Source organism: Saimiri boliviensis, chromosome 1, assembly GCF_048565385.1.
Source record: "Saimiri boliviensis isolate mSaiBol1 chromosome 1, mSaiBol1.pri, whole genome shotgun sequence".
Taxonomy (NCBI): domain Eukaryota; kingdom Metazoa; phylum Chordata; class Mammalia; order Primates; family Cebidae; genus Saimiri; species Saimiri boliviensis.
Window position 1 is genome coordinate 58,319,690 of NC_133449.1, and position 18,276 is coordinate 58,337,965.

The 18,276-nt window shown below is 40.2% G+C and overlaps 1 protein-coding gene across 4 annotated transcripts in view; it reads right to left on the reverse strand.

Moving 5' to 3' along the window:
• The window catches only part of CTNNA2 (catenin alpha 2), a 1,155,573-nt gene that overhangs the window by 769,319 nt on the left and 367,978 nt on the right, over positions 1–18,276 (reverse strand). For all 4 annotated transcript variants that reach the window (XM_074397692.1, XM_003922543.4, XM_010333399.3 and 1 more), the window contains exons 4-5: positions 14,252–14,418; positions 2,543–2,662 (exon numbers count right to left, since the gene is read on the reverse strand). In XM_074397692.1, the coding sequence (XP_074253793.1) occupies positions 2,543–2,662; positions 14,252–14,418 (287 nt within the window). The remainder of the gene's footprint in view (positions 1–2,542; positions 2,663–14,251; positions 14,419–18,276) is intronic.

Sequence of the window (18,276 nt, forward strand, 5' to 3'; positions counted from 1 at the left end):
TAGGCAATGATTTGGCCACAAGAAGTAGGTTTCTTCTGACATCCAAGGGCACGAGAGGTAGGTTTATTAACCTCAGAACACCTGGTACAGAAATTCTATTTCTCCGTATCTAAACTAAAAAATATATAATAAAATGATAAAAATAAATGTAAATACAGAAGTGGGAAATGCAGGCTGGGAAACTCCATAAAGATACTTGAAGAAACATTTTTTAATCATAAGAAAAAAACTGGAAACAGTCTATTGAATTATCAAGAAATGGTTGAAAAAACTAATGAAACATTCATTTAATGGAGCGTGTGATAATTAAAATAGTTTCCAAAAATTAATAACATGAATATTTATAAGATTAAAAAAATTTAAAAGATTAAAAAAGCAGAATATAATATTCATAGTTGTGTGCATAAATACATTAAAATGTGAAGATAAATATCTGAAAGCAAATATACCAAAATATCAGCACCATATTCTTTGTGGGTATTATGTGTTTTCCCCCTTCTTTCTGTTCTACTGTTTTTCTAAGTTTTCTTGAAAGAGTCTGAACTAACAATCAATTCAAAACGAAGTATTAGTGAAATAAAAATAAATTATGTTGGTATTTTCATATAAACATCACATATATTCTCATGACTTTTAATGTCAGCTACATGCTGATGACCCGTGTTTCCATCTCCAGGCAACACTTCACTTCTAGCTGACATTTCAATGTGCATATCTCAAAATCAGGATCTCTGTGTTGGTTATTTTAGATGTCAACTTGACTGAATTGAGGAGTGCCTAGAAGGCTGATGAAGCATTATTTTTGATATGTCACTGCAGGAGTGTTTTAGTGGGCTACCAGCATTTGAGCCAGTGAATTGAGTGGGGAAACTCCACCCTCAATGTAGGTGGGCACCATCCAGTCGGCTGGGGGCAAAGACAGAACAAAAAGATGGAGGAAGGGTGAATTCATTCTCTCTCTACCTTCCAGAGCAGAATGCCCTTCTCCTCCTGCCCTTGGATGTCAGAACACCAGGTTCCTAGGACTCTAGACTCTGGGGCCTGCAACAGTAGCCTCCTGAGGCTCTCTATCTCTCTCTCACCTTTCAGAACAACTTTGCTCCTGTTTATGTTACACGTCGGACTACCATAAAAGATTCCTTTTGAACAAAGAATTCTGCTAATACAAACATACTTAAAAATAACCACAAAAACTAAAATTACATTTATGTGCCTGTCACACAAAGGACTAGCTCTTGGTTAAGTTCCTAATCCCAGCCTCACTTCAGCCTGGCACAGAATGAACATTTAATAAACGTTTATTGAATGGAACTTTCCTGTTGGTCAGAGAGAAAGTTAGAGAACATAGGAATGGCCCAAAATGTTTATAAAAAAAAAATTTGCAAGCAGTAGAGAGGATGGATGAAAGGATTTTAGTAGATCCTTCCACATTTGGAAATATTTTTTCTATGGTGAAAGAATAAAAATCCACTCTTTGGAAACAAAATATTAAAGGTATCCAATGAGCAAACAGAACTAGTTGAAACTGAGAACTCTAAACAAAAGGGAGGCTGACCCGATTTGGCTCTGTGTCCCCATCCAAATCTCTTGTTGAATTGTCATCCCTACATGTGGAGGGAGGGACCTATAATCCCCACGTGTTAGGGACAGAGGTGATTGGATGGGAGCAGTTTCCTCCATGCTGTTCTCATGACAGTGAGTCAGTTCCCATGAGTTCTGATGGTTTTATAAGGCAGTTTTCCCAGCTCTTGCTCACTCTCTCTCCTGCCGCCTTGTGAAGAAGGTGCCTACTTCCCCTTCTGCCATGATTGTAAGTTTCCTGAGGCCTCCCAAGCCACGCGGAACTGTGAGTCAATTAAATCTCCTTCCTTTATAAATTACCCAGTCTTGGGGTAGTTCTTTATAGCAGCATGAAAATGAACTAATACTGAGGCTGAGGAGATCCAGGCCACACACCACCATCAGAGTGACTCACGCTCACCTGCGCTCTTCCTGACCCTTTTCCCCTCCCATCTCTTCCTATCTCCCCTTCCGTTTTCCCCAAGTTCTCTCTTTCTCTTTCTCCGTGCCCCTCACCTGCCTTTCCTCTCATTCTGTTCATGTTTTCTTCTCTTTCATAGAAGTTTTATCCCACATACTACACATCCTGGGAGTGCCTACGTGTGGTGGAGTTCACAAGAGTAGGAGATAAAAAGTGAGGGCAAAGGGTAACATGCAGAGACTGACCACAGCACCACCCCACAGTTTAGTATTTTTTATTTGACATCAGAGCGGTGCTTCTAGAGGGAACAGAAGATTAGAGTGTAATGGGGCTAGCAGGGTGGGTCCCACCAACAAAGCAGGTGATCTGTGGCCAGAGAGTGGTCCAGAGCACACCATGGCATCACAACTGGCCCCTGCAGGAAGCAGTCTTTGCCATCACATGTTCTTAGAGCATCTGATAGCACGTAGATGCAGCTGATCCACTGTTCAGGCCTGTAAAGCTACACGCTTATGTAAACTCACCCATTTCCTCCCCTAGTATTTCCAGAATCTTTCTCACCTGTTGTCTTCTTGCTGCTACATAGTTAAGTTTCACCATCTCTTTTCCAAACTCTTTAAAACGGTTTGCGAGGTCTTGCTCATTTGTAGCATTTTTGACAGCTTCCAAGGCCTCTTCCACCTGCAGTGGTGAAAAACAACATACTTATTAGTAGATAGTATTTAAATATTATTTAACATGTTACAAATGGAATTTGTACCAAAAAACTCTAAAACATCAGTATGTGTTAAACATGTAAATGAAAAAACAGGAGAAGAATATCTCTAACAATCATGTGTAGTCAGATTAAATAGTTGTTCAGGACTTACAAAATATTCTGTATATAAAAGAAAACAAATGCTGAACTGGTGAATATAAAATCCTATACTTATTATATTTTATTGAAGTATGATTTGGAAAGAATGTCAATCTTTAAGTACAATATATTTGAGAAAAAGGAATATACACTAAGGAATATATTTGAGAAAAAATACTGAAGTTTAGAAAAAATTCTAGAAGTCTTCAGAAGAGACAGTGGTATACAAAGAAACGACTGGAGAAATTCCTGAGCTGCTGAAAATTTAGGACAGCATGCATCTGCAACCAATGTTGACAATATCTCTAGGACTGGGACTAAGGAATTATAATTTCAAACTGAGTTTATACCTATCCATCTAATGGAAAGAGGAAATTCCTTGAAAGCAAATGAATTTGAAGTTTTGCTGTTATTGGAAGGTGGCGTCGACTGTGGAATGTGGGTGGACAGGATGATGGCAAGCACACCACCCTACCAATGCACCTTCCAAATCCCTGCAAACTGTCTCAGTGAACGTTTCCGTAGCAGCATTGGACCTGAATTATAGATTTCATCCAAATTCCAAAGGACGACATTTATAATTCAGGTCCAATGCTGCTATGGAAAAATTTAAATTTTGAGAAGTACTATTCTCCCCTCCAAAAGGATCTTAACTTTAATATAGTGTGAAAATTTCCACAATTGGTAAACCTTTAAGTTATACCATCTGTGGACACAATTAAACTAAAATTAAGATACTGTGGTGAAGGGGTCCTCTAAGTCACTGTCAGGTAGCATTTTTATAAAATTAATTTCATCAGTGGAAATAGCCAAGAACAGAATCTTGAGTGGATAAAGCACAAGACAGACATTTTTTTTTTTTTTTTTGCAAAATCAACTGTTCTTAAACATGAAGGGAGTCTGATAGAGACCCCTGACTAGTTCTGTTTCCACAGAGAGGAAGGGAGTGAGAAGGCAGCTTTGAAAGAAAGAGTAATGAGAAATATAGGAAATACTTGGGCAGAATTCAGATTGGCTCTTGCAATTTTGGGAAAATTAAAGGGCATTATATAGAGAGTACACTGTTTGACAATTTGGAAACACAAATGACAACTAAAATGGCTGAAAATAACCATAGATTACATTAACTCAGATCTGGACTTAAGTGAGGCTTGACACAATCACAAAGGTGGCTAATTTCACTTCCTTATCAAGTGCACTGAGCAAAGGAAAAGAATATGTATCTAAACCCCTAATAATGAGTATCATCCAGTCTTTTGTCCCAGAGATAATGTAATACCATTCAATTTACGAAATAGGCTAACTCCGTGAGGAAAGAGTTGTAGCAAGCAAAGGAAGTTATTTGGAATGATAGTGGTGGCAGGGGTGGGACTGGAAGTTAATGTAAATGCCACATAACGCTTATATCCTGGATTGGGAAAATTAAGTTTCCATTCTCATCTTCTGTGGAAAGCTTGCATCTTCTTTTTTTCCTAATTATAAAAGTATAAAATCATGATGTAACTCCTCAATGTTAGTCATTCCCAATGCTTATCTAGACTCCAATAGTGCTCATGTAAAACAAGGAGGTACAGCTGATAAAGAAACTGTCATGTGTTAGGAGGTTTTTTAGGTACTCAAGTCAAATTACATTTTATAGTATGGAAAGTCACATTTAAAACATTTTCATAGTTTAATGAGAATCTCATACCTCAAATCTTTAAAACACCAAAATCAATGGTGTCGTATAGTTTAATAGATTTATAATCACCTTAACTTGGCTATCAACAGCATTGCTGAAAGGACAGTTCTAGGCAGCTAGTTCATTCCTGCTGCTTATTTGAGATGTAAATCTTTTCTCAAGACATAAAAACTGGTTCCAGGGAACTGCAAAATAATTATCTCAGAGGGAGTTAAATTCTGGATTTGTTTTCTAATATATATAAACCAGGCTTCTCATCAGCTGTTAATCAGACCAATTTAGAATATTTATTTTACTGTGTTACACATAACTTATTTTCTCACTGGTTTTCTCTGAAGCTCTAGATGCCAGTTTTAATTTGTTCTTATAATTCAATGAAATATTTTTCCAAAGAAACACCAAGAATTGGGTCTTTCTGTGTAAAGGTAAACTTAGTTATATGCAGAGATTGAATCCAGAAGGATCTAAGAAGTCTAAAAGTCCTCATAAAGAGTCATGGGGCAGAGTCTGTCCAAGTTCCCACAGAAATAAAGGAAATAGAACCAAAGTCTGGATTATGGGCACATACTGCTAGTAGATAGATGAAGATGGATGGATGGATGGATGGATGGATGGATGGAGAGATAGATTAGATAGATGATAGATAGATAGATAGATAGATAGATAGATAGATAGACAGACAGACAGACAGATGATAGAATATTGAAGGGACACAGGAAAAGAAGAAAAAATAAGTTTAGTGAACAGACTCTATGGACAATTCAAAATTAATATAAAAATCAAGTTTTTATTTTTGAACAGTCAAAGATCTTTGGTTCTTTCAGGGCAGCAAGAGAAAGGAAATTCACTCCTATGGGCCAAACAAATACCTTGCTCTCAAACATTTACTGTCCATGAAGGAGTTCAGGACTACCAGTTGAACAAAGGGCAGTTTCTATACAGAAGTAGAACCTGGGACAGTTTATCTAAGATACGCCTGTCTAGGCCTTACCAGAAAAGATGTAAGTCCAACTGTGTGAGGAGGGCTATGAGGTCAGATTGGTCTGGGTTTGAACCCCGACAAGGTCATCAGCAAGTTCTGTGATCCAGGGCAAGCTATTTAACCTCTCCAATCCTCGAATCTTCACTAATAAAATGAAGGTAATCGTGTTTACACACGATGCACAGGTTTTGTGGGAATTAAAGGAGAAGAAATGCAAAATATCAAATGCTTAGCAAAACGTCTGGCAAGAATTAGGGGTTCATTAAATAGAGACACTGACTTGCTGCATGGGGGAAAATGCCTTAATAATTTTGAAGACGACAGTTTTTATCTTACTCTTGGAGAGTCTGCAGATGACAAGGGCTCTGTGAGGACAAAAAGAAAGCTACACAGAGAGAATACAGACAGTAGGCTGCCTAGTGATGGCTCTAAGGAGGACATTAGTGTCGATGGCTGAGCCCTTTGATAAGGGGCAGGTTTGGAGGGCGCTTATGTCCTGGATTGAGAAATGATTTCTAATGAGCTGGCATAAAGGGATCCCTCAGAGACAGCTGTCATATCCTTTAAAAATGCCCTCTTGATCTTGGACATGACAGCCAGCCATTCTTCTCCCACTGACCAGGCTGGGCTTATAAACACCAAAGCCAGAACTCCACCGAACCAGGTATTTTGGTCCTTAAATATTTTAAGCAGTGCATAGATAAAGTTGAAAATACTGACACTTCCAGAAAAAAACAAAAAACAAAAAACAAAAACAAAACACCAACATTTATTCCCGGTTTAGTGGGTTTAGAAATTATTTCGGAACTTGCCACTTACAACTCTTAAAATCTTGGTCTTCTCACAGGCCTGTTCAAAATAGCCTGTACCCCCATTCCTAAAGCAAGCCTGTCTACTCCTATGATTTAGTCTATAACTGTGTCATACTGTTTGATATAGTCTTAAATTAGTGTCTAATTTTCCTGGTTGAAACTGTGATTATTTACTTCAATATAAGAAAGCAGCCCTATAATTCTTTTATTCACTAGGTATTTATACAGACTCTACCATGAGGTAGGCATCTGGGGATGGGATGGCGTGGAACTAAGGAGTCTGATACCTCCTTGCCTGCACTGTGTGTTCTGGTCCCTGTAGAAAATTGCTGGCCACACTGTTACTAGAAATCGTTGTTATGATCATCGTTTCTGTTTGGACAGATTGACCCTATTTCAGGTTTTACTACTGATACCTACGTTGACTGGATTTTAAGTGACACTGATCTTAACAGATCATATACAATCTTTTGTGAGAGTCTACTTTTACAGCGAAATTTAAAAATATCTATCTTGGAAATAGGAGTTGTCCAAATTAATGAAAGACTGAATGTATGTAAGATGCACCATCTAACTGCTACATATTTAGTTATATACTCTGGTATGGCCATTGGTGTCTCAGCATTATCATACTTTATATTTCTGCCCCATGAAGTTAAGTCGATCTTCTTGATTACATTGTGGCTTTCCTTGTCAAAAAGTGAAGAAGAAAATGATTTCATCAGAAGCAAAGAACGATCACATACTAGTGTCATCGAGGCTTAAGATGTCATGTTCTACAAAGCACAACAATAATTTAGTTTGTTATGTATTTCCAAAATTATTTTCAGTTTGTGCAAGAAAAAAATGACACCAGTGTCATCGAGTTCTTATGATATACCAGACATCATTCTAAATGGCTTGCATCTATCTTATTTAGTCCCCCAAAACAGCTCTTTGAATTGGATACTTTTCTAATTCCCATATTCTCATGGAATAGAGACAAATCAGAGCAGAGGAGTTGTACAACCTGTCAGAAGTCTCACAGCAAGTCAATGCAGGAGCCTAGATTTGAGCCCAGGCAGTTTGCTCCAGAGCCCATAATCTATTTCTGAGCTGTGCTGCATTGATTTTTCAGAGTTTCTAAAGCCTTTCTCCGGAGCTGATTAGTCCCCCAGTTCTATTACTCTACCTCCATATCCCGAGTATCTGTAAAATCCACCTCATTTTCATAATATGCACTGCCATTGCCTTAGCCAGCTTTTCATTCATTCACTGGCACGGATAACTTTAACAGTCTCTTTATGTGTCCCTCTTCTAATTCCTTCTCCACACCGCTACCAAAATCACTTTTCTAAACCACAAATCTGAATCCAATTCTTAGTACTACTCAATGGCTCCCCATTATCTCTACATAGAGTACAAAATAATTATGTTATCCAAGACCCTCCATACCCTGGATCTCTCTGTTCAGCCTTGTCATCGCCCCTGCCCACCTCGCCCACTACGCTCCCATAACAGAATCACTGGTGTTTCAGACACTCCAAGACTCTCCCCTTAGTCTTGTGCCTTTTTCTTTCCTTGGCTCGTAAAGCTATCTGTAGTTGAAATCTGTTGCTTGACCTGAATTTATTATCTCCCTTCTTATGGTAATAAAACCCTATTTTCCATTAGCAACCTACTCTTTTCCTGTAAAGGTTATCAAATACAAATTTACCTTTTCTGCTCGCACTGTGCAAATATGGATGGGCCCCTGGAATATGCCTCCCTTCCCCGTTGGCTTGATGTTAAATTTTGTCAGTGGATGGTGTTGCAACAGCTGCTGCCAGAGGAAAGCGTGTGGTTCCTGGTTCTGGTGTGCTCCTTCAACAGGCTCCTGCAGCAGGGGTAGCTTCTCCAGAACCAGGTGGCCAGCAGCTTCCCTCCATATGCCCATCGGGGCAATTCTGTAGCAGAATGCCTCCAGTGAGACACCCTTCCACGAGCAGCTTTCCAGAAAGGGCAGATTTCTAGCAAGCTCCATTATATTGTGTGGTATCTTAGTGACTCCTCTGTCATCAAATGACCCAATGCCACACACTCCAACAACATCTGGATCTCAGCCCTGGTGGTGGGGGGAGGGGCTCCTCCCTAGAGTGCTCTATCCCAGCCCCAGGAGTAGCAGCTGCTCCTCATATCTGCCATTCCCGTATTCCTTAGAGTTCTCTTCACTTCCTGTGAGTGAATCCTTTGCCATTTCGAACTGCTATTAGCCTTAAGAATACTTTAAATGTTCCCTGTTTAAATAACCATTTGGTTTTGTTCTCATTATTGGACAGAATGATTCATCCCACAACTCTTTGATGGAGCCAACTCTTTCCAATTATCCCCCAACTTTCTGCCCCCAGTTTGGACTTGAGACTCTGGGTTATTTAACATGGGCCCAGTGATGGGTTCTAGGAAAGGAAAACCTCATTTAGTGCAATGAGTCCCAATCTTGAGACCTCCCTCTCCCAGACACACCATCCTTTCTCATGTTATCCTAAATCTTGAAACAATACAATGTGGATGAACTGATCCCATTTCCAGCTTGGGTTGAGCAAAGAGTAGAAGTCCTGATTATGTTAAGTAAGAAATCAGCAAATTCTGTTGCCCCTTAAATAGTTAACTCAGAGATAGGCACATGACTGAGAGACCAATTGTGCCTAATAAGATTGTAGAATTTTTTTTTTTTCCCATCAGAAAAGAGAATTTTCTCTTTGGTACTATCTTTAGTCTAGGAACATGCAATCTTCAAAATGGTTGGCAACTGCTTTGAGACTATGAGGCCCCCTCTAAAGGGCAACAAAGAACAGAGCTCTCAGTGAGGAGGAGAAAGAAAGAAAAACCTGGTTTTTGTCACACTTTTGCACCTTGATCAAGCCTTGCTTGAAGCTATTGCCTCTTTACGTTTAATTTGGTGAGCCAAAATACTCCTGTTTAAGAAAAACTAGGTAGAATTAGGTTTTCTGTTATTTGTAAAAGAAAGCATCATAATTCTATTTTCCTTCTGGGTGAGACTACTTCCTAACATGCATTGCACTCTTTGCTAATGTCCCAATGTATCCCCAGTAGCCTGTAAGGTTTTGAAGGCAGGAGCCTAGTCTTATTCACCCTTGAAGTAATACGTATTGGCACAGTATTTGGGATATAGTCAGCAGCTAATAAGTAGTTCTTAAACGTATAACTGAATAAATAAACAATGAATAATGCAACTGCATGAAGCTAATACCATGACAGCCATGACAGAAAAGATACGCTAAAAACCTGGGCCATATTTTCTGCATTTATAAGGAGAGATGAGGCTATTTTATATAATACCAGTTGACAGTTGTTATTCAAACCCAAGAGTCACACTAGAACCTCAGGACTAAACAGCAGACTTGAGAAATAATAAGCTACTGAGGCTGCATAAGACTGTTTGATGCTCAACTCACAAAGTCACATTTAATGTTAAGATCATCATGTCTCATCAGTGCCCCCCACCCCCACCAAAGAACAGCAGCACTAGATGTGGCCTCTGGATGTGGCCTCTGGTAGCCACTAAGGAAACTTGACCCCTTAAGAAGCTAAGGGTTGCTATTTTCTATCTTGCTATTCCATTTTTCTAAAGAGAAATTATCAAATTATCAAGAGCATCCTGGTCCCAGGATCTAGCTTGAGGATGGAAAGAAGGTGACTGTTTTCTCTGACATACCCATCCAGATGAGTTTATGTGTAGTGCTATTGCCCATGCTAATAATTGACAATATAATCTGATTGCATTAGTTCAGAGGGAAACTAATGTCATAAATAAATGTCCCTCTTCATGATCACTGATTGACCTGCAGGATTCCTTTAAAATCCCAGGATGCCATATATCAACCTAACACACTGACAATGTGAACAGATTGCAGGTTATTCCAGATATCTGGCTAGGAAATCATTTGCCAGCAACTTCAACAGTAAAATTGACTGTAATTCACTATTTTTAAGTGGTGTCTGAAATGTAAATGATTACCTTGGCTTTACTCAGGAACGTTAAATTCTCACTTGGGTGCTAACTGGACAACGGAACTCTAAGTCACCCACTGTTCTATCACTGTCCTCCTGAATTTAAAGTCATAGCAGCAGCAAAGACCTTTTGCAGTCATGTGAATCTTTAATATATTCAAAGGAGAACTCAATATTAAAGTACCACAAGTAGACTGGGTGTAGTGGCTCAAGCCTGTAATCCCAGCACTTTGGGAGGCTGAGGAGGGCAGATCATGAGGTCAGGAGTTCAAGACCAGCCTGGCCAACATAGTGAAATCTGTCTCTACTAAAAATACAAAAATTAGCCGGGCATGGTAGCGAGTGCCTGTAGTCCCAGCTACTTGGGAGACTGAGGCAGAAGAATTGCTTGAACTTGGGAGGTGGAGGTTGTAGTGAGCCGAGACTGTACCACTGCACTCCAGCCTAAGCAACATAGCAAGACTCTGTCTCAAAAAAAAAAAGTACCACAATATTTGCATGATAGAACAAGTAGCATAACTTGAACAACTAATATCTATATGTTATCTGAGAAGAACTCCTTAGTAGCCATTTAAATTTTAGCTCCTAAATATAACTGTCAAGTGGCAGAACGCGAAGACCTACGCACTGCCAAACCACATGACCTCTGCAGGTATCCTAATCCTTTATTCATTTTTAAAGGCTGAAAAACATTTGGCCATGTTTAGTCAAATGACTATTCTTCACTAAACTGGCAAACTGCTGATGAAAAAAACATGAATATAAGTTGCTGTGAAAATCTCCATGTAAGTTACTCAGAGATGAGAAAAATTAACATCTGGGAAGAACACATATAAAACTTTGACATATGGCCTAAAAGATGAAAGTAGAATGTGATGTATAACACTTAAGGTAAAAGAGATGCACAGCAGTTAACACAGCAGGAGGCTGTAGTCTCACTATAAGGTGTTACTCAATCTGAACCCAACTAGAAAACCAGTCTCTACTTTACTCTTATTAGATAGCAACTGTTGCTCGTTTCTTTCTCTCTCTGGTTTATCATCCAGATGGTATAGAAACTCATTGTTTATTTTAAAAAGTCCTCGAGAAAGGGGTAAATATTTTCTAAATTGCTTCATCAAAACATGTAAAGATATTTGATATTTCCTTCATCCTGAGTTACAGAAAAACAAATAAAAGAAGCTTGCGGACAATACGTCACTTCATCAGTCCTGAGAAGATACGCTTCTGCGCAAAAGAACCGACATAACGACTGAGTAGAATTATGTGCTATGTTCATTTGCAATGAATTGTTGACATGTTGTCTTTTTTTCGGGGGTGGGGGCAATAGCTCATGAAAGAAAACACTGACTGATCTGAATCCAAAGTGTGACACAAGCCACAATCAGTATTTCAGTGACGGCCCCAGAAACTGTAGTTCCTCACTTACTCCACAAGAGGGCGACATTCCACCACAGCTGTTCGCTACAGACGCTGCACTCTAAGCAGAACAAATGTGTTATTTAGTCTACAATCATTTTTAATTTTACTACTGACAGTCTGACAGGACTGCTTAATATTGCCTGGTTGACCTTCCGATGATTTTGTGCTAAATCTTTTTTTAAAAATTCCCTTACTAGGCTGTGTGCAGAAGAGATTGCAATTGACTCCCCATTGGAGCAGGCTGCTGTAATCTGATGAGCCAACATCACTGGTCAAAATAGGTGGGCTGAGAGTCAGGACTGCAGGAGGCAACTGGTGCCACACACAGCGTCATCGCTCTGGATTTATCACACTTCTCGAGTGTGGAGTGTAGGCAGTTCAGCAAGGATATTCAGCCCGTCATCACTCCCTGACAGTTGCTGACAGGACCCTCCGCAGCACAGCACTGACATATGAGATGTAAGGTTAATTTTGTTAGGTTCAGTCCTATTATTTTTTTGCTGGGGTGAAGGAAGATTGTCCTTCTCTGTAAAGGCGTATCGAAAAATATTGCCTTCGATGACTAAGTAGGCTGTAAGGAAAAAAATAACAAAACTTTTTTTTTCCAAAATGCTTGAGAAGGAAGTTTTGTGTGGCTGACAAGATGCATATAACAGACAGGGCTGGAGGAATGGCAGCCGGTATGGCAGCCTACAAGTGTTTTCAGTCATCTTACACTCCCTACTCAGCGGCCATCGACAGAACACTCACTTTGTGCTGTTCTCTGGGTTAAGTGCTTCAGAGGAATTGTCCCCATTCAAACCTCCCTGCAACCTCGAGGGCTGCTCTGCCGTTAGCCCCACTTGAACAGATGAGATATCTGAGATTTACCTGCTAGGCTACCGCACAGCTGGCAAGTAGATGTCAAATCAAGATTAAACCTAGTTAGTCTGACTCCAGCATCTAAACGGTTAATTCTAGTATTGCACTGCCTTTCAACATCCTCTGAAATAGGTAGTCTCTCCTCAAACCGCTCACCTCATCCAATTTCAAGAGCCTATCCTGGCTTTTCAGAATTCATTCCCTGAAAAATTCCTAAGGGGGGGGGGTGGAAACTTCCAAGCAGTTTCTTAGTGTCTCTTGTTCCTCAGGGACCTATGTAGAAGCCATAAAGAGATATACTCCCTTTATGTTTATGGCTTCAGAGCTCAGGCTGCAGATGTTGGAATTTGAAGCCTTTCATATTTTTCTAGAATTTATATATAACTTGAGAATCCTGGCTACTTTATCGGAGCCAACTTGGGTAAAAGCTCCTGCCCAAGATTTTTTGACAGAGTAATTATGATTTAAGTAATTTCTTGATGATCCCTCCTACTGAACAAATCTGAGCTCAATGGTGAGGTGAGAGCAGGCTCTCATTATTCATCTTCTATCTCCCCCGGCCCTCCTCATAACCTGCTTTCACTGATAAAGAAAATAAGATAGGAAGACTGGCTGATAGGAAACATGATAATCCAGGAATGCCCAGGACAGCAGGGGAACCAAGCGAGCTATTGGTTGGTCCTCCAAAAAGGAAAACATGGTTTGCATCTCATCATCGAAGCACTCTGCGATCAGTCCAGGGTTGGCGCCCATTGTCCAAAAATCATATTTCACTGAGTGTATAGATTAGGAATTCCCTAAGCAGGGGCCATATTCCTACGCAGCTAAGTTACATCATCTTTGTTAAAGGGTTGAATCATGCTTGTTGCGACTAGATACCAATCAGCAAATAGGAAAACAAAAAAAGGACCCGTTGTCAAGGACTGGGGAAGTAGCCTTAATCACGATTGCATTAAAATTTGTGATGAGAGCAGGGCTTCAATTCTATTAGGAAATAAAAGAATTAGAAGAAAAAAAAAAAAAAAGCAAGGCACATATAATGGTGTTCTATGGGTTAGTAGGACCAGTATGTATCCACTCAGAGAACCAATCCAGATATGTTAGATGCCAGGCTTGGCGAAATGAGATTAACTTTAGCCATGGGAAGCTTGGATAGGGCCCATTTTTACTGGCATGATAGGGTTCAAAATCCATATATGTACAGGAGAGCAAGGCTAGAGTAGATAGCAAAATATATTCAGCATATAATCCACACTAAGGTGGGCAAAGGTAATCAGCTGCTCAGCAGAGCTGACCCCAACCTGAATTATCACATGGACCAACACTGCTCTGATCTTGAGACAGGACAAAGGCAGTTCCACCCTGTCCAGGTTCCGTAGCCTAGAAGAATGTACTGTTAGAGACTACAGGAAGTAAGGAGAAGTCTAAGCTCTCAGTTTTGGAGGTATAAAGAAACATTCAAGTGAGTCTTCCAACGCTTTCTGAATATATTATTGAATATAATTTTATTATTAGAAAAAGTTGGGGGTGGCCACTCACTACATGGGTGGGTAACCAAGTGATCTGGTGAGCAATGAAACTTCTAGAGTAGAGGTCAGAGCTATAATACACACGGTCAACATTGCCACTCACATAAAGAAAGTTTTGACAAGTTCTACATACGTACAATTTTCAGATGGGATAAAAGTCTCATGACATCTGCCATGTCCGCAAGGATGAGTAAGCGTGTCACTGCCGAGAGCAAAGCCCTTGCCGCCCGCACCATGGTGCCGCGCTTTACCGATGAGCATGGGTCATCAGCAAACTCGGAGGAGGCGATACGCATCGTCTCACCTGGAAGACAGACACGGAGAGGCAGGTGGGTAGACAAGAGGCTTAGAGGCTGACCATCCGAAAGATCTGTGAAAGGATAATTACTGTTTTTATTGTGAAACTCCGATTACCACGTGGTATTTCTGCCACCTCTAACGCATCAAAGAGCCCTTTGTCCATATCAGTGCATATCGACAAGTACATACTGTGGACCAAACAAGGGACTCATTTCACGCTGAAGTATGAATTCATGCTTTTTACATCAATGAGGAATATATTTAATTCCATTTGTCTAATAGTTGAGATGGATTTGCCTTGAGTTTAATCATCCTCTCTCCTCATTTGCGTTAGAACCAATGATACCAGGAAACTTACCATGCAACTCTCAGTTGAGGTACAAAGTCAATTGCTCCACAGAGAACTGAAAATTAAGACCTTGGCCTCATTAACACTGTACTTTTAATTGAGCTAATCAGACAGGAACACATTATAGAGGCACCCAACGTCTAATCTCCTAATCCTCTTAGTGACCTATTCTCTAACATAGAGAACATTTAGATGAGAACTAAACCAATTAAACACATGTTTAGTAAACACACGCTTGTTTCAGATTCTGTACTAGGCTCTGGAGTTACAAAGTTGACTAAAAACACCCAGGCACAAGGAGTTCACAGTCTCATGGGTAAACAGGTTGTCAACACATAATCAGAATACAGTAATTAAGTGCCATAAGAGACAAGATTAAGAATGCAGGCAGGCCAGGCATGGTGGCTCACGCTTGTAATCCCAGCACTTTGGAAGGCAGAGGCAGGTGGATCACGAGGTCAGGAGTTCAAGACTAGCCTGAACAATCTAGTGAAACCCTGTCTCTACCAAAAATACAAAATTTAGCTGGGCATGGTGGTGTGCACCTGTAGTCCCAGCTTAAAAAAAAAAAAAAAAAAAAAAAAAGAATGTAGGCAATGGAGAGGGGAGAGGTATTTGCTCATTTAGTGTGAGATGTGAGACTGGGGGAAAGTTGACCACTTTAGTGGGATGCAAAAAAGAAAGAGGTGTTCACCAGGCAAACAAAGCTAGGGAGCGCATCTCAGGCAGCATGCACACTTCGTGGCTCTGAATCTGGAGCCTCATGCTAAGTATAGAGACCGCAGTTTTCTGGAAGGCCCCGTGAGGAAGGGGGCTGGAGAGAGGCGGTAATGCCTGGAACACCATCTAAGAGGTTTGGATTGTATCCACAGCAGGGTGGGAAGTGATATTAACAGATTTTTATTTTTGGAATATTGTTTTAGTCATATTACATAAAATAAACTGGAGGGAAAAAGACCAGGACAGAGAAATCAGTTAATAGGGTGAATGCAGTTTTAGTCTGAGAGGGCTGTGGTAAGAGTCTGGACCAAGGAAATGGGAGAGGGAGTATGAAATGCATCTGTGTGACACAACCAACCGATCTAAGGGCTCATTAGATGTGAAGACCAGACAAAAGGTTCAAGTTGATGATGAGGGCTGACCCAATACGAGAGTCAGGTGTATATCTGTACCAAGGGACCCCAGGGGTGGGAAACAGAGATAATTGACAAGGATTGAGACTGATACCAAATCAGCGGGTGGATATCCACTTGGGGAAGTGAAAACTGAGAGAAAGCATAAATGGAGCTTCATACAGCAGAGTACACACAGAGGTGTAAAAGCGTCAATAAACTTGAAAAGTACAGTTAATACGACAGATTTATAAACTCAAGATCAAACAATTTATTCCATTTTTATAGTCATGATTCCTACCCACCTACTAAGCAAAACCTAGCTCATTTAAATAAAGCCAATGATAGCATGGAAAGTCTGTGCATCTTGTAATTAATCCTTAGAAAAAATTAAAAAAAAAAAAACACCTCTTATCATTTTATAGGCCGATCAGAATCTAACGTCATTCTCTCAGCTAGTGTGATAGTTATTTAAACCTTGGCAGCGATACTTTTTATACTTGGGAATGTGTGCATGTAGGGAAATATACTGCACTGCTGGATTTTTTAAAAGAGGCTACCATCTACAATAAGCATTTTATATTGCTAACCGATTTAGCGTTTTTTGTCTGGGCACAAATAGCTTGATATATAACAGCAGCATGGGAGAAACTTGAAAATGCATTACTCTAGTGTCACAATGATCAATTTTAAAAATCCAAGTGTCCCACCCTTGCCACAGGGTTACATACATCTCCTCCTCTTGCCCCTATTCCTCCCATATAAAAAGAGTCACTGGCAAGTATCTGTGTGGTGGGAGGAAGAAAGCCACCTTTTCCCCATTTTATACAGTGAAACTAGAAAGAACATTATACACTAAGGTAAATCCAACAAACCGTTGAGAAAGGCACCACAAGTAGAGCTAGAAAAATTTGTGTAAGATATTTACAGACTAGTCAGTTACTGCTGAAACAGACCCACTTATTCAAGGCAAAGTGAGACGTATTGTGTACATGAACCCAGGTAGCTACATGGTTGATCCCAGTTCCTGGAGGTGTGAGCCCTAGCAAGGCTAAGAGTAGGTCACTCAGGTAGGGCTATCTGTAGAACAGAGGGCCCCAGGAGGAGAGGTCAGTCACACCCCTTCCCTGCAGGTGGAGCTTGTGCATTACTTGAGGAACCATGCCTAATCCAATGTATTTTCAAGCTGAGATTGAACATTCGGAATGAACCAACATCATTCCAGAAGACAGGGCATGCCAGAACGAGGGGTTCTGGGGGCCCCAAATGACTCCTTCCATCTGTCTTAGGGGTACCAGCAGGCATCTGGCAGAAGGGTAGTGGCGCTTCATGCAGATGCCAGCCATCTGGCCAGCAATACTGCTTCAAAGCTGATGGGTGACACCTGTCAGTCAGAGCTGTTAGGTGGAGCTAATCAACCTGGGGCCCACAGCTGGCAGTCCAGGAGTGGCTCAGCAGATGTCCATGAGAGGAAGACAGAGAAGACAGAGACAGAGAGAGAAAGTGAGAGACAGAGACCCACGTTAGAAAATGTCATCTGCCTTCCTGGATGGAAAACTCACACTAAATTCTGAGATTATTCTAAGATAAATAAAAGATGATTTCATTTCATGTAAATTAAAACTAAAAGCTAATTTTAAGCAGATACAAATGATTTCGCATTAAGGTTTCCAAAGGAAAGGCAGCCTCAAATCAGCTATAATTTTAATGTGTCTTACGTCCCTGCAGCTTTAGCATTACTGAATCAAGCTGATAAGTTTATCAGGATAAAATTAGCTACTTTCCCAAGAATGTAGAGAAAAGTGCTTTTTCTATAAGATTGACATATTTACTTAAGAAACACCATGCATGTTTAAGAGGGAAATGGAGTGGCGAAGAGGGGGTGAAGAGATCTGCCTGCTTCTTTTATATCCATTCCTGTTCAGTCTCATGTACTTGATGATAGACCTAACCAAGAGCAGCGTTTCTACGGTAAAGCCTTTGATGTCTTCAAGCCACTACTACCTGCTGAAAAGAAGAAAAATTAACATTACCAAATAAGTGACCAAGCACATGTATGTAGTGCTGCTATATAAAGGCTTATTATATAAGTATTGTTCTTAATGTAACTCATGGATGAAAAAGGATGAACAAAATCACATTGATTGGGGTTCAGATCCTGACTCAACCTCAACTATTACCAAATATGTCAACTAGTGCTTACTTAGCCTTTGTGTTTCGGTCCTGCCAACTGTAAAATGATAGTGAAAATAATGATAGCCAGCTCACAAATGGCCATGAGAGTTAAAATTAGAGATGATGCATTCAAAGCACGCAGCATAGGGTCTTGCCCATAAAGGGTGATCATTATTCATTAATACCACTACCATAAATACCACCTCAATCCTCCAAAAATGCAGTA